This window comes from Bos taurus, chromosome 1, assembly GCF_002263795.3.
Source record: "Bos taurus isolate L1 Dominette 01449 registration number 42190680 breed Hereford chromosome 1, ARS-UCD2.0, whole genome shotgun sequence".
Lineage (NCBI taxonomy): Eukaryota > Metazoa > Chordata > Mammalia > Artiodactyla > Bovidae > Bos > Bos taurus.
Window position 1 is genome coordinate 83,953,898 of NC_037328.1, and position 14,025 is coordinate 83,967,922.

Consider the following 14,025-nt stretch of genomic DNA (forward strand, 5'->3'; position numbering starts at 1 on the left):
CTTATGTCATTCATTTCTTATAATTCAGTTTTTGTGCTATTAAAAATTTTGCTTACAACCTTAGTGGAGGTTGTTGCTTCAATCAATAAGTTAAATCATCTTCCTAGCAATAATTTATTTTGTTCTAGTCTCCATTGCCACATTATTACTAGACATGAAAACCTATTTGAGAGAAACTGAATTTCTGAGAAGATAAACCATATTGAAGATACAAATTAAATTTCTCAACTCTCAGTCCAGACTACCTGACTGATTTACTGATTTATTTACCATTTCATTCATTCGTCCAACCAACATTGATTAAGGACTTCCTAAATGCCAGACAGTCTGGAAGGGGCTGTGATAAATAAGAAGAGGTCTTGTATTAGTTATCTACAGCTATGTAACAAATTGCCCTGAAACTTAGCAGATTAAAACAGCAAACTTTTACTATCTCACACAGTCTCTGAGGGTCAGAAGTCTTGGAGCAGCTTAGGTGGGTGGTTCTGGCTCAGTGTCTGTCCACGTGGTAGTACACCTGTTGGCCAGAGCTGCAGTCATCTGAAAGTTCAAATGGAGCTGAAGTTCACTTCAAAGTTCACACCATGTAGCATATCCATAGGCATGCTCACAACATAGCAGCTGGCTTTCCCCAGAGCAATGACGCAAGAGAGAGAGACTGACCACCTAGTCACAGAAGTGACATGCCATCACTTCTGCCATATTCTGTTGTCACACCAACTATCCCTAATATTAATACAATGTAGGAGTGAAGACCAGGAGAGGTAGAAATCAAGGGAGCTTTTCTTGGATGCTGTCTACCCCATGCCCACTGTCAAGGCAGAATTACTGGTTTACTTTGGGGAAGAAAACTCAGGTATAGAAATTCCCATACATACACCAAGAAAAGTTGTAACAGCAAAGAGTAACAGTAGCAGGGCTGTTTCCAGTCTGCTTCCAACTCTGCCCCAGATGGAGTACAGCCCCAGAAGAACAACCTCTCAAGCCCTGGAGCTGGTAGTCTGAACCAGCCGCTGCTCAGGTTGATTTGCCTTTCTACAAAGGTAGGTTGTTGGTCCATGCTCTGCTGCTGCTGCTAAGTCGCTTCAGTCATGTCCGACTCTGTGCGACCTTTTAGACGGCAGCTCACCAGGCTCCGCCGCCCCTGGGATTCTCCATGCAAGAACACTGGAGTGGGTTGCCATTTCCTTCTCCAATACATGAAAGTGAAAAGTGAAAGTGAAGTCTCTCAGTCGTGTCCGACTCTTAGGGACCCCATGGACCACAGCCTACCAGGCTCCTTGGTCCATGGGAGTTTCCAGGCAAGAGTACTGGAATGGGTTGCCATTGCCTTCTCTGTGGTCCATGCTCTATAAAATTCATTTATAGCTTTGCTTCAGGAATTTGTCAACTCCCCTGTGCTCTATTATAATGTAATCCAAAGCAATCTGGACAACACAGATATGCCACGGAATATCACACTGAACCCTACATTGATGATGTCATGCTAATTAGACAGGACAAGCTCAAAGCAATTATTATGCTGGAGGCCTTGGTTAAACACATGTGTTCCAGGAAGTATGAAGATTCAGGGACTGACTACTTCACTGAACAATTTAAAGACCCAGAGGATCAAGGACATACCAGAATGTCCCCTCCAAGATAAAATATAGATATTTTTCATCTTGCACCCTTTCCACAAAGAAGGAAGCACAGAGCCAGCTAGGCCTCTTTAGGTTCTGGTGGCAACATTCCACAGCTAGGAAAACTCCTCCGGTCCATTTACCAAGTGACACAGAAAATGATCGGTTTTGAGTGGGGCCAGGGTAGGAACAGGCATGACAACAACTCCAGGCCACAATGAAATCAGCTCTGCTGCTTGAGCCTTACAATTAGAAAGACCTCATGGTGCCGGAGGTTTCTGCAGTGGGCAAGGGTACAATACGAAATTTTTGGCAAACTCGAGCGGGAGAATCATGACATGGTCCCCAGGCAACTGAAACAAGGCCAAGATCGTGCCATCTGCAACAGAAAAATACATCCCCTTGAAAAGCAGCTCTTGGCATGTTACTGAGTCCTGGTAAGCTTGACCTTGGGACACCAAGCAATCATATATCCAGACCTGATCATTTTTTAGCTGGATTCTGGCAAATTCACTGAGCAATAAGCTGGATGGGCCTAGTAGTAATCAACTGTGGGATAGAAATGGACATCCAGGATCAAGCCCAAGTCGGTTTAGAGAGCAGGGTAAGTAAGAGAATCTCTTTGTTTTAGAGAATACACATTAAAGTAATTAGGAGTAAAAAAAAGAGCATCGTGTCTGCAACTTGCAGATGGGTTTTTAAAATGTGAGTATATGAGTGTGTGTGTGTGTGTGTTTAGGTACATGGAGAGAAAAAGATACAGCAAACATTATAAAACATGAACACGGGATATAGAGGAGAAGGGTGCTATTCTTGCAGCTTTTCTGTAAGTTTGAAGTTACATCAAAACAAAATGTTTAAAACATTATGTGCTTAGGTACCAAATTCAGAATACGCAAAAGGGTACATAGTAAAAAGGTGTCGCTATCTTATTGCTGTCCTGGAGTGAATAACTTTTCCTTCCCAGAGGCTATTGCCACATTCTGGCTTCCCAGGTGGCTCAGTGGTAAAGAATCCACCTGCCAATGCAGGGGATGCAGGTTTGATCCCTGGGTCAGGAAGATCCCCTAGAGAAGAAAATGGCAACTCACTCCGGTGTTCTTGCCTGGGAAATCCCACAGACAGAGGAGCCTGGTGGGCTTCAGTCCACGGGGTCACAAGAGTCAGACACGACATAGCAACTAAAACAACAACAAAAACAACAAATTGCTGCATACAGAGCACCTATTTTTTCTCCTAGTTTTACACAAGTGATAGAATAATAACCACAATTCTTCACATTGTTTTTTTCACTCATCAATCAATCTTAATATATGAGTATATATGGGCTGTTTCATTCTTTTTTAGTGGTTGCATAATAATCCATTAAATGTACATCTATACATTTATTTAACCAGTCTCTTTTAAGCAGTTCATTATTTCCAACAAAGAAACAGTAAGTTTCCTTAATCAGACATTATTTCAAATGTCAATATCTCAGGTGATTTCTAAGAAATAGCTTTGCTAGGTTTGTGAATTTGCAGTTTTGATAACTATTACCAAAGTACTCTGTATAATGGTTGTGTCAATTTTCATTCAATAACGATAACATTCTCATGCCCCTCACTAATTACAATGTGTAATTAAACTTTTTGATATTTGCTGATGTGATATGTATATCATTATAGTTTTAATTTGTATTTCTTTGATTTGGAATAAAGTCAAATGTGTTTTATATTTATTTACATACTTATATTTCCTATTCTGTGTATGGATTTCCCCAGTGACTCAGATGGTAAGGAATCTGTCTGCAATGCAGGAGACCTAGGTTCAATCCCTGGGTTGAGAAGATCCCCATGGGGAAGGGAATGACAACCCACTCCAGTATTCTTGCCTGGAGAATCCTAAGGACAGAGGAGCCTGGCGGGCTACAGTCCATGCGGTCATAAAGAGTAGGACGTGACTGAGTGACTAACCCATGCACATTCTATGAACTCCTCACATTCTTCTCTTTTTCCCTTTATACTTGTAGGTACCCCCCTTAGCTTTACTGAAGTAGAACTGACAAATAAAATTGTGTATATTTAACATGTACAATGAGATGATTTGGTATATGTATACACTGTGAAATTATCACCACATTCAGGTGATAAGCATACTTAAGATCTACTCTCTCAATAAATTTCAAATATACAATATTTTATGATTATAGTCACCAAGCTGTACATTAGATCCACAGAGTTTATTCATCTTTTCTTTTCACTGTTCATCTTTTAACTGAAACTTTGTGCCCTTTGACCAGCATCTCCCCTTTTTTCCCTGTCCCTCAGCTTCTGGTAACCACCATTCTACTCTCTGTTTCTATGTTTGACTTTTTTTTTTTTAATTCCAAATGTAAGTGAGATCATGCAGTATTTATCTGGTTCATATCACTTAACACAATGTCCTCTAGGTTCATCCATGCTGTTGCAAATGACAGAATTTCTTTCTCGTGGTTGAGTTATATTTTATTGCCATGTGTGAGTATGTGTTTGAGTGTATAATCTTTATTCATTCGTCTAGTTGATAAAATAATTAGGTTCCATCTCTGGGCCATGGTGAATGATGCTGCAATAAAGGTGGTAGTGCAAATATATCCTCAAGATACTGATTTTGTTTCCTTCATATATATTTCCAGAAGTGAGATTGCTGAATAATATGGTGGTTCTATTTTTAAATTTCTGGGGAATCTGAGTACAGTTTCCATAATGACTGTCCAATTTACTTTCCCATCAACAGTGTACAAATGTTCCTTTTCTCCACATCTTCACCAACACTTGTTATCTTTTGTCTCTTTGATAATAGCCATCCTAATCGGTGATAACTCATTGTGGTTCTAATTTGTATTTCACTCATGATTCGTGATGCTGCGCACCATTTCATGTAGGTGTTAGGTATTTGTACGTCTTCTTTGGGGAAAATATCTGTTTGGGTCCTTTCACAATTTTTAATTGGATTATTTGTTTTTTGCTATTGAGTTGTATAAGTTCTTTATATATTTTAGATATTAACCCCTGTCAGACGTATGCAAATATTTTTTCCTGTTCAGCAGGATGCCTCTTTATTTGTTGATTGTTTCTTTTGCTGATGAAGCTTTTAGCTTGATGTTTTCCCAGCTTCATTTTTGCCTTTGTTGCCATTGATTTTGGTTTCATATCTAAAAAATCATTGCCAACACTGTCAAGAAGCATTTTCCCTGTGTTTTCTTCTAGTGGTGTAAGGCGGGTCCAGTTTCATTCTTTTGTATATACACATCCAGGTTTCCCAACAGTGTTTACTGAAGGGACTATCCTTTCCCCACTGGATGTAGTTGGTACCCTTGTCAAAGCTTAGTTGATCATATATTCTGGGCTCTCTGTTCTGTCCCCTTGGTCTCTTTGAAAAACTTCTTTGAAGTTTTTCTCTTGCATTATATATCTTTTTTCCTTATTGATTTGTAGGAGTTATTTGCATACTAAGGAAAGTATACCTCCATCTGTGATAAGTTATATAATTATTCCCAGTTTATTTTTTTTTGGTATGTATGCTTTGCTGTGCAGGTTTTCAAAAAGATTATGTATTAAATAGTTGAATTTATCAATTCTTTCTCTGTTATAGTTTCTGAGTATTGTATTACACTTAGAAAAAAAAAAACCTTCCTTAAGATATCCTTTGATATCTTCTAACACTTTTATCCTTTGTGTTAAACCTTTTATCCATTTGGAACTTATTTTGGTGTTAGATGTGAGGAGTGAGTAGAGGGTTTGCCACTTGTCCCAATACCACTCTTGAATTATTGAGTCTTAAAATCTACAATGAACATTGCATTTTAAATGAGTCAGCGCCAAAGTATTGGAGTTTGAGCTTCAACATCAGTCCTTCCAACGAACACCCAGGACTGATGTCCTTTAGGATGGACTGGCTGGATCTCCTTGCAGTCCAAGGGACTCTCAAGAGTCTTTTCCAATACTACAGTCCAAAAGCATCAATTCTTTCAGGCTCAGCTTTCTTTATAGTCTAACTCTCACATCCATACATGACTACTGGAAAAACCACAGCCTTGACCAGATGGACCTTTGTTGACAAAGTAATGTCTCTGCTTTTTAGTATGCTGTCTAGGTTGGTCATAACTTTCCTTCCAAGGAGTAAGCGTCTTAAATTTCATGGCTGCAGTCACCATCTGCAGTGATTTCAGAGCCCTGAAAAATAAAGTCTGCCACTGTTTCCCCATCTATGCCATGAAGTGATGGGACCAGATGCCATGATCTTAGTTTTCTGAATGTTGAGCTTTAAGCCAATTTTTTCACTCTCCTCTTTCACTTTCATCAAGAGGTTCTTTAGTTTTTCTTCACTTTCTGCCATGAGTGGTGTCATCTTCATATCTGAGGTTATTGATATTTCTCCCAGCAATCTTGATTCCAACTTGTGCTTCCTCCAGCCCAGCATTTCTCATAATGTACTCTGCATGTAAGTTAAATAAGCAAGGTGACAATACACAGCCTTGACATACTCCTTTTCCTATTTGGAACCAGTCTGTTGTTTCATGTCCAGTTCTAAGTGTTGCTTTCTGACCTGCATACAGGCTTGGATAGTAGTTTTAAAAATTCATTTATTTCTTTCTTTTAATCTTTACTAATGACTTAATTTTGCTCTGTATTTTTTTCTAACCCTTGAATAGGATGGCTTGCTTTCATTATAATCTTCCTATAATCGTGGATTTTAGCTATCTCAAATAAGCATCTATATGTAGTCTTTTCAGTACTTTTATTTTCTAGATATTCTTCATTTCGGTTCTGACTTCCTCTTTTCAACGATTAAAACACTTTTCTAAAAGTTCGGGTTGTTTTAAATTTTAGCTAATTATCTTATTTTAACCGTTCTCGAGACCACTAGAGAATTTTATCTTGCTCCCACTCCATTTGACTTTTTTCCCTGACTCTGCCTCGCCAGCTTCCGTGCGGTTTTAATAATAAAGGTCAGGAGGAGGGTTCCAGAACCAAGGAACGCCGAGGTCCAAGGGAAGGGACAGCAAGCCGGATTCCAGAGAAACTGAGGACGCAGCTAATCCCTCCACGAACTGGTGCAAAGGGCGGAGAAGCGGGGACCACACCCCCGCGGCGCGAGACCCGACTGGCCAATCGCCGCCCCCAAGCCCTGCTCTGTTCTTTGATTGGTTTTGGTGGAGACGCCCCCACCACGCCTCGGTCTGCCTACTGCTTGGCTTTGACTTGTACGGTGGCCGGCGGAGGACAAGAGGGCTGCGCAGCTGCGACAAGTTTATGTAGGGAGGGGGTCGCAGCTCGTAGCTTAAGGCGTCAGAGAGCTACGCGGCTGAGGGACATGTCGGCGGCCTCTTTGGTGTCGGTGCTGCTCGTGGCGGCGGAGAGGCACCGGTGGCAGCGAGTCCCGCGCTTGCTGCTGCCGCCGAGGTAACGGCGGGTGGAGGGGCGGTGGATCTTTGTCGCGCCCGGAAGTGAATGGACTCGTGCGCGCTGTGAGAGGCGCAGAGGAACCAAGGGTCGAGGGAGAGGAAGGACAGAAGAAAAATTCTAGCCCATCCCGGGAGGATTCCCTTCTTTTTCCCTTCCACACATCCACCCTTCAGCCTTCTGCCCATTTTGGAGGGGGTGGAGCTGGGCCTGCCATCTCCATGCTCCCCTCGCCACAGGGGCAAGAAAAACGCTTGTGCGGCTGCTAACCATTCACACTGGGCTTTCACTGCTTGCAGTCTGCGGCGAGCTTTGTTATAATCCCTCTTCTGGTGAAGTCCGAAGGAGCCAACGATTTGCCCTAGATTGCACTGCAGCTGTGTGTGTTGGTTGCTCAGTCGTGTCCGACTCTCAGTAAGAAATGGCGCCAAGATGCTAAGGGCTCTTGGAGTTCTTCCCCTTCCCTGAGATAAATCAAGTTAACAACAGCAAATTTATCGTCCAGAGGGCTGATAGGTTTTGTCAACAGCTTGGTACATATCAGATATGACTCACTCTAGCTAACCTGACTGCTGATGAGTTTCAGGTTTTAAGCTTTGGCGCTTATGGTAAAGAACCCACCTGCCAATGCATGATCCCTGGTGGGGAATATCCCCTGGAGGAGGGCACTGGCAACCCACTCCAGTATTCTTGCTTGGAGAATCCCATGGACAGAGGAGCCTGGCAGGCTACAGGCCATCGGGTCTCAGAGTTGGACGCGACTGAAGCGACTTAGCACGCACCCACGACAATAACTCTGGCAGTGAAGATACCCCCAGGTTTCCAGACAGCAGGCTTCTTTAACTTCCTTTGCCTTCTCTTCGCACCTCCTCTGCTTCCTCCTCGTTTATCATTCTGGAAAGATAGTATAGTTTAAGGGCACAGACTCGATGCAGTCAGAGTTCTGGGGATTCAGTTTGCTCTTCACTGGGTGTGTGAGTAATCTTGGGCAAGTTACCTACTTCAGTGCATCAGTTTCTTTAGGAGGAGATGATGATACTATCCCTAGAAGAGACAACACTAGTATCTTGGACTATGTTTATTAAATGAATTAACATTAATGTGAAGAGGCTTAAATAGAATAAATAGAATTAGAACTATTTATTCTTAAATATAATCTGATGCATATGAATCAATCCATAGAAGTAGCCTTTGCAGACTCAATGATTTAAGTCTCAAGTTTTTTTGTTTTCTTTTATTGTCCCAAAGTTATTGTATATATGTAGGTTTTCAGTTATTTAATTGTGTAGGACTAGCCCCAGAGTAAAATATGATAGTGAAAGCAATATTAGTGCTCTTCTCTTTCTCCTGATTTTTTCTTAAGTTTCCAGGGCTCTTCAGGATACTATACAGACTCATTTTCTCTTACTTCTCTCTACCTCTCAAATTTTTAGGTATTAGGTATCTATTCTCAAATAGTTGTCACCCTGGAAAATGTTAGAGTTGTTAATGGCATGCAGAACTAAAATCTTATCAGTATATAGGGTGTTTACATGTCTTTTTTTTTTTTAAGAATTGGGATTTCATTCTAAGTGACAGAGGGAAACAACTGGAGGAGGAATTGAGCAGGGAGTGCCATGATCTGATTTATTATTTGTTATTTGTAAAGATTTTATTTCAGTTTTTAAAAAATATTTATTTGGCTGGGCCAGGTCTTCGTTGCATCATGCAGAATCTTTTAGTTGGAGCATGCGGAATCTAGTTCCCTGACCAGGGATCAAACCCAGGCCTATATTGAGAGCGCCAAGGCTTAGCCACTGAACCACCAAGGAAGTCCTTCTTTACATATCTTTTTTTTTTTTTTTTCAGTTGGAGGCTAATTTACAATACTGTGGTGGTTTTTGCCATACATTCACATGAATAAGCCATGGCTATACATTTACATATCTTTTTATGTTATGATTTTGTAGTAACTCAGAAAAGAAATCTAGTCTAGTGTAGAATTTTTTAAATGCGGATAAACTAGTGTAGAAATTCTTGAATCAGGGTACAATAATCTCATGAAGGCAACTTCTTAATGTTTTTTAAAGCATTTTAAATTGTAAATGGTCAAAAATGGAGTAGACCAGTCAGAATGTTGTCGGGATAGAAGATTATAGTTAAAGTGATGTGTGTGAGGTCTACACTGGAAAATGGCAGAAGAAGACTTTAGTTCAGCAATGTCCTTAAAACAGAATCAGAGTCTTAGCTGGATTTATCAAAAAATTGCAATTTTATAGACACTTGTCCCGGAGAAGGCAATGGCACCCCACTCCAGTACTCTTGCCTGGAAAATCCCATGGACAGAAGAGCCTGGTAGGCTGCAGTCCATGGGGTCGCTAGGGTCAGACACGACTAAACAACTTCCCTTTCACTTTTCGCTTTCCTGCATTGAAGAAGGAAATGGCAACCCACTCCAGTGTTCTTGCCTGGAGAATCCCAGGGACGGGGGAGCCTGGTGGGCTGCCGTCTATGGGGTCGCACAGAGTCGGACTCGACTGTAATGACTTAGCAGCAGACACTTGTCCAGGACAGGCCTTGAATCTTATCAGTAAACCTATCTGAAGACTGTGATAGGAAGAGACTTGGATCCTGTCCTCACCACTGAAGCTCAAGAAAGCTGTCAGGTGATTGGAAAGATGTGGGAAGGCAGTAACCTCCTGAGAAATGGTCTTGTGGAACTCAAGTGCCGAAGCTATGGATCTTCCCAGGAGCCCTTTGTGGATGTCAGCTTTTGACTGAGTGTGCATCAGAGGGCAATGAGTGTCTGGTCCTCCACTCTAACAATCTAGCCTCCTGCATCTCTGCTCCAGTGAAAGGCTAGTCCTGTTCAATTACATTTCTATATATACTATTGATACATGTATATGTTACACATGTGAGTTATGCAGTATCTATAATCAGTTCAGTTCAGTTACTCAGTCGTGTCTGACTCTTTGTGACCCCATGGACTGCAGCACGCCAGGCTTCCTTGTCCATCACCAACTCCCAGAGCCTACTCAAACTCATGTCCATCGAGTCGGTGATGCCATCCAGCCATCTCATCCTCTGTCGTCTCCTCCTCCTCCTGCGCCCAATCCCTCCCACCATCAGGGTCTTTTCCAGTGAGTCAACTCTTCGCATGAGGTGGCCAAGGTATTGGAGTTTCAGCTTCAGCATCAGTCCTTCCAGTGAACACCCAGGACTGATTTCCTTTAGGATGGACTCGTTGGATTTCCTTGCAGTCCAAGGGTATTCTTTTTAACCGACAGCTAATAGGCATTGTATGAATCTGGCCTGCTTTCTATCAGTTCTTGGTTGGTTTCAATGTTAAGTTACTGTATCAATAGGTATGGTAGAACTTAAAGTTGTTAGACATTACAACTGGTTAAGATACAAATTATTAGGCTCCCTGCTTCTCCATTTCTTATATATGTAAAAATTGTTTCTTGAGAGAGTGAAAAAATCTTAGATGTTAATTACCATTGTTGGTGGCTCTGCAAAGCTCAACCCCTCCTACAAAATCTTTTTCCTTAGTATTTTTTTTTTTAGTGGGGAGTAATGAAAAAAAGATTGAGAAACACTGATGTAAGTGACTTGCTTGGTGTCACCAGCACTCTTTCTACTGCCTTTGCTCAGCTCGTTCCCTTTATTTCTCTGGGCTTAGCTGTGCAAACCTGTCTTACCAGAGGAGTGAATTAGATCAGTATTTTTCCAACTGTAGTTTGATCAATGTTTTATTTAATAAAATGGAATAGAACAGGAACTACTGAAACATAGGGAAATTTTTCTTTCTTGAAACTTCTGTGTTTGTATTGGATTGTAAAGTTGAACATAGTTTTTACTTTGAGTTCTAGTGAAAAGAGTTCGGGAAAAAAGCTGAACTGGATGATCTTGAAGTACCTTAGCTTTCTAATTGTCTCTAACTCCAGGCTCTCTTGCCAGACTCAGGAGTGAGCAGAGCAGGTTAGGTGGTCTGGTCAAGGACATGGAGTGCCAGGGAAATCAGTCAGAACTGTAATTTTTAATTTCTATATTTGTTTTCTTCCTACAAAGAAAATCTTATTAAATCATGCTGTAGGCTTTAAATTTAACTAAGGTCTTATCTGGACTTGATTTCAAGTTTTAAAAAATTGAGATTCTTCTGAAAAAGCAATGACAGATCTTATATATCCTGTTTAATTGTAATTCCATTTGGATTCATTTTATAGGGGATGGGCTTGGAAGCAAAGAACAAGGAAGTATGCAACAACCACAGGTACTGACAGTGTCTTCTGTTTGGCTTTGTTTCAGATTGTGAAGAAAAGGAAAGGTTTAATTATTTAATGTGTGCATAATAGATTTTTTTATATACTTAACTCACACTGCTGTGTACAGAGGGATAGAGGCAATGGAGCAGAGTGACGAAGAGCTTCACTCATTGTGGAGTGAAGCTAACCTGGGTTCAAATCCTGGAGCTACCATTTCTTTTAGCTGAATTGTTAGCCCAAGTTTGTGTGCCCCACAGACAGTGAGGCCAAATAAACCAAAACATTGAAGTCTGGAGCAGAGAAAGGTTTTCAGCACAACATCTTTAGAAGTCAGGTGAGGGAGATGGGTCTCAGGATATGTGATGAGCTTGTGCACAAGTCTCTGATTGGCTGATGGTGAGGAAACAGGGTGATGTCACAGGGTGATGTCACATTATCAGTCCTTAGGCTCTAGGAGGCCTGGGGTTATGTACTCATGGTCACCAAGTAGTTAACCAGTCCCCCACCTATACTGAGGGACAACTATATTTTGCATTCTCATTCCTTAATTCCCCAGTAATATTTGTATATGGTTTTCATGGTATTTTAAACAGGACAAAACATTTCCAAGGTCCTCATTGCAAACAGAGGAGAAATTGCCTGCAGGGTGATACGGACAGCCAAAAAAATGGGTGTACAGTCTGTGGCTGTTTATAGTGAGGCCGACAGGAATTCCATGCATGTTGACATGGTACGTTTTTAAAAACCAGAAGTCAAATTTTGTAAGTGACTGTTACTTGTTTATTGTGTCAGTATTTTACTTCTTGGTTGACAGTTTATATTTGCTAGTGTTAACAGTGTCTAAGTAGGTAAGTTCAATCTGCTCAGTGATAATTTTTCTTGGTAACCAAACATAACACCAGTGGGACTAAACCATGTGCTTAGTGGTGCAGTTGACTGGTAGGCAAGGTCCTGTTTCATCAAGGGTTGGTTCAGAGAGTGCAGCTGACCCACAGATCCCACTGTCAGTGGCGCACGTCCAGATCCTCGATTTCCCAGAAGGACTGAGGTCAGCCTTCGCAACTGCCACTTACTGGCCAAGGGATCTTGGGCAACTCAATGTTTCTGAGCCTTGACTTAACTGTAAATTATAACTGAAAGGACCTTACTCCCCTGAGGTTTGTGATTGTTATTAGTTACTAACACCAGACAGAACCCAACCATGGATGAACTTAGGTACTGGCCTTCTTTCTGGCTGCAGCAAGACTTCAAAGACTGACAGAAATTCCTGGTGACCTGCTTTACCTGGGTTTTCACACTGCACAGCAGGCCCATGCAGCTCTCTGGCCACTTTCCTCTCAGATTCTATCTAGAACCCATTTTGCTCCATTTCGGCCTCTGAGTCTCCACCTACCATGTGTTCTCACCTGATCCCAATTCACAGAGGACGTAGGACTGAGCTTCCTGCCGCAGAACCCACTCATTGCATCTGGATCTGTCCTCTTCCCATTCAAGGCCAGTTGTCTTCCTGTGCTCTGGAATCCTTCTGTCTCCTACCAAGAATCTTCCAATTTCTCCTTTTCTCACTGTGCACTCTTACTCTAGATTGTATCATCAACTTCTTTGGTAAAAACTTTCAAAAGTGAGTTTCTAGCCCACCCTACCTTTTGAATGTGATTCATGTCTGTCCAGCTCCCCCTGGATGGGCACCAAACCAGTGTGTCTGAAATTGAACTCATCACCTTTCATCTTTTCTGAAGCTGCTTTTCTTACAGACTTCCTTAACCCAGTAGATCGCAGTACCATTGCTTATAAGAATAATAATGCCAGAGATTTGGGGGTTATTTGAATATCTCCCATCCTCATCCCCAGTCTACATCATTCTCCCTCTCCCATCCAGACAATCCCCAGTTGTTGTTAATTCTGCTTCTCAAACATTTCTTTCCACTTCTGTGTGCCCTCTACCACCTGTGCCTTAAGTCAGAACCACTGTCATCTTCACCTGGTCAGATGCTGTACCCTCCTTGTACGTGGTTTGCCTACTTCTACTCTTGACCCCCTCCCACAATATTTTCTACACTCCAGCCAGATTGATAGCTTGAAAAGCAGATTTCCATGTTACTCCTATGCAAGATGGATACTATTCAGTGCTGGTTAACGTGGTTAGAAATTAATTTGCTGATAGAAATATATATTAATGACACCATTTCAAAGGGTGATTAACCAGGAGTGATTAAAATGTCATGTCTTTCACCCAACCCTGCAAACACTCCTCTAGATCTCCGCCCAGAGATACACTCATACATGTGCCCCCGGAGTCATGTACAAGATGTTGCTGGCACCCATTTGCCATTATGGCTTGAATGTCTGTTAAGAGGTACCTGATTAAATGAACTAAGTTACCTCCCTACTGTGGAACTTTATGCAATTGTTTCAAAAAAATGAGGTAGACATGTGTACTAGCAAGGAAAGATGTACTGTTAATGAAAAAAGGAATTGCAGACAGTGACTCTAGAGTTTAACCCTATTTGTGTAAAAGCAAAAACTAAAACTGTTGTATGGTTATATAAATATGTTCAAATAAATAGGAATGTGGAAATGGAAAGATATGTCCCAAACTGATCACAGAGGTAACTTCTGGTCTGCTTCAAGAGATGCTATGATTATGTGACAGTTTTAAGGGACAGTATAAAATAGTTCACAAATGTATAGAAGGAGTATTATCATACTGTAATAATGATAAAACTTCAG

General features: G+C 41.3%; 1 protein-coding gene across 4 annotated transcripts in view; it reads left to right on the forward strand.

The window, feature by feature from the left end:
• Nucleotides 1-6,849: 6,849 nt before the first annotated feature.
• MCCC1 (methylcrotonyl-CoA carboxylase subunit 1) overlaps nt 6,850-14,025 on the forward strand; it is a 58,611-nt gene continuing 51,435 nt past the window's right edge. The window contains exons 1-3 of one of the 4 annotated variants that reach the window (NM_001205758.1): nt 6,865-7,048; nt 11,257-11,303; nt 11,889-12,025. In NM_001205758.1, coding sequence (NP_001192687.1) covers nt 6,960-7,048; nt 11,257-11,303; nt 11,889-12,025 — 273 coding nt within the window. In that variant the 5' untranslated portion in view covers nt 6,865-6,959. Of the gene's footprint in view, nt 7,049-11,256; nt 11,304-11,888; nt 12,026-14,025 lie in introns of those variants that run through there. The other 3 variants (XM_010801297.4, XM_015472184.3, XM_010801298.2) reach the window with 3 other exon arrangements.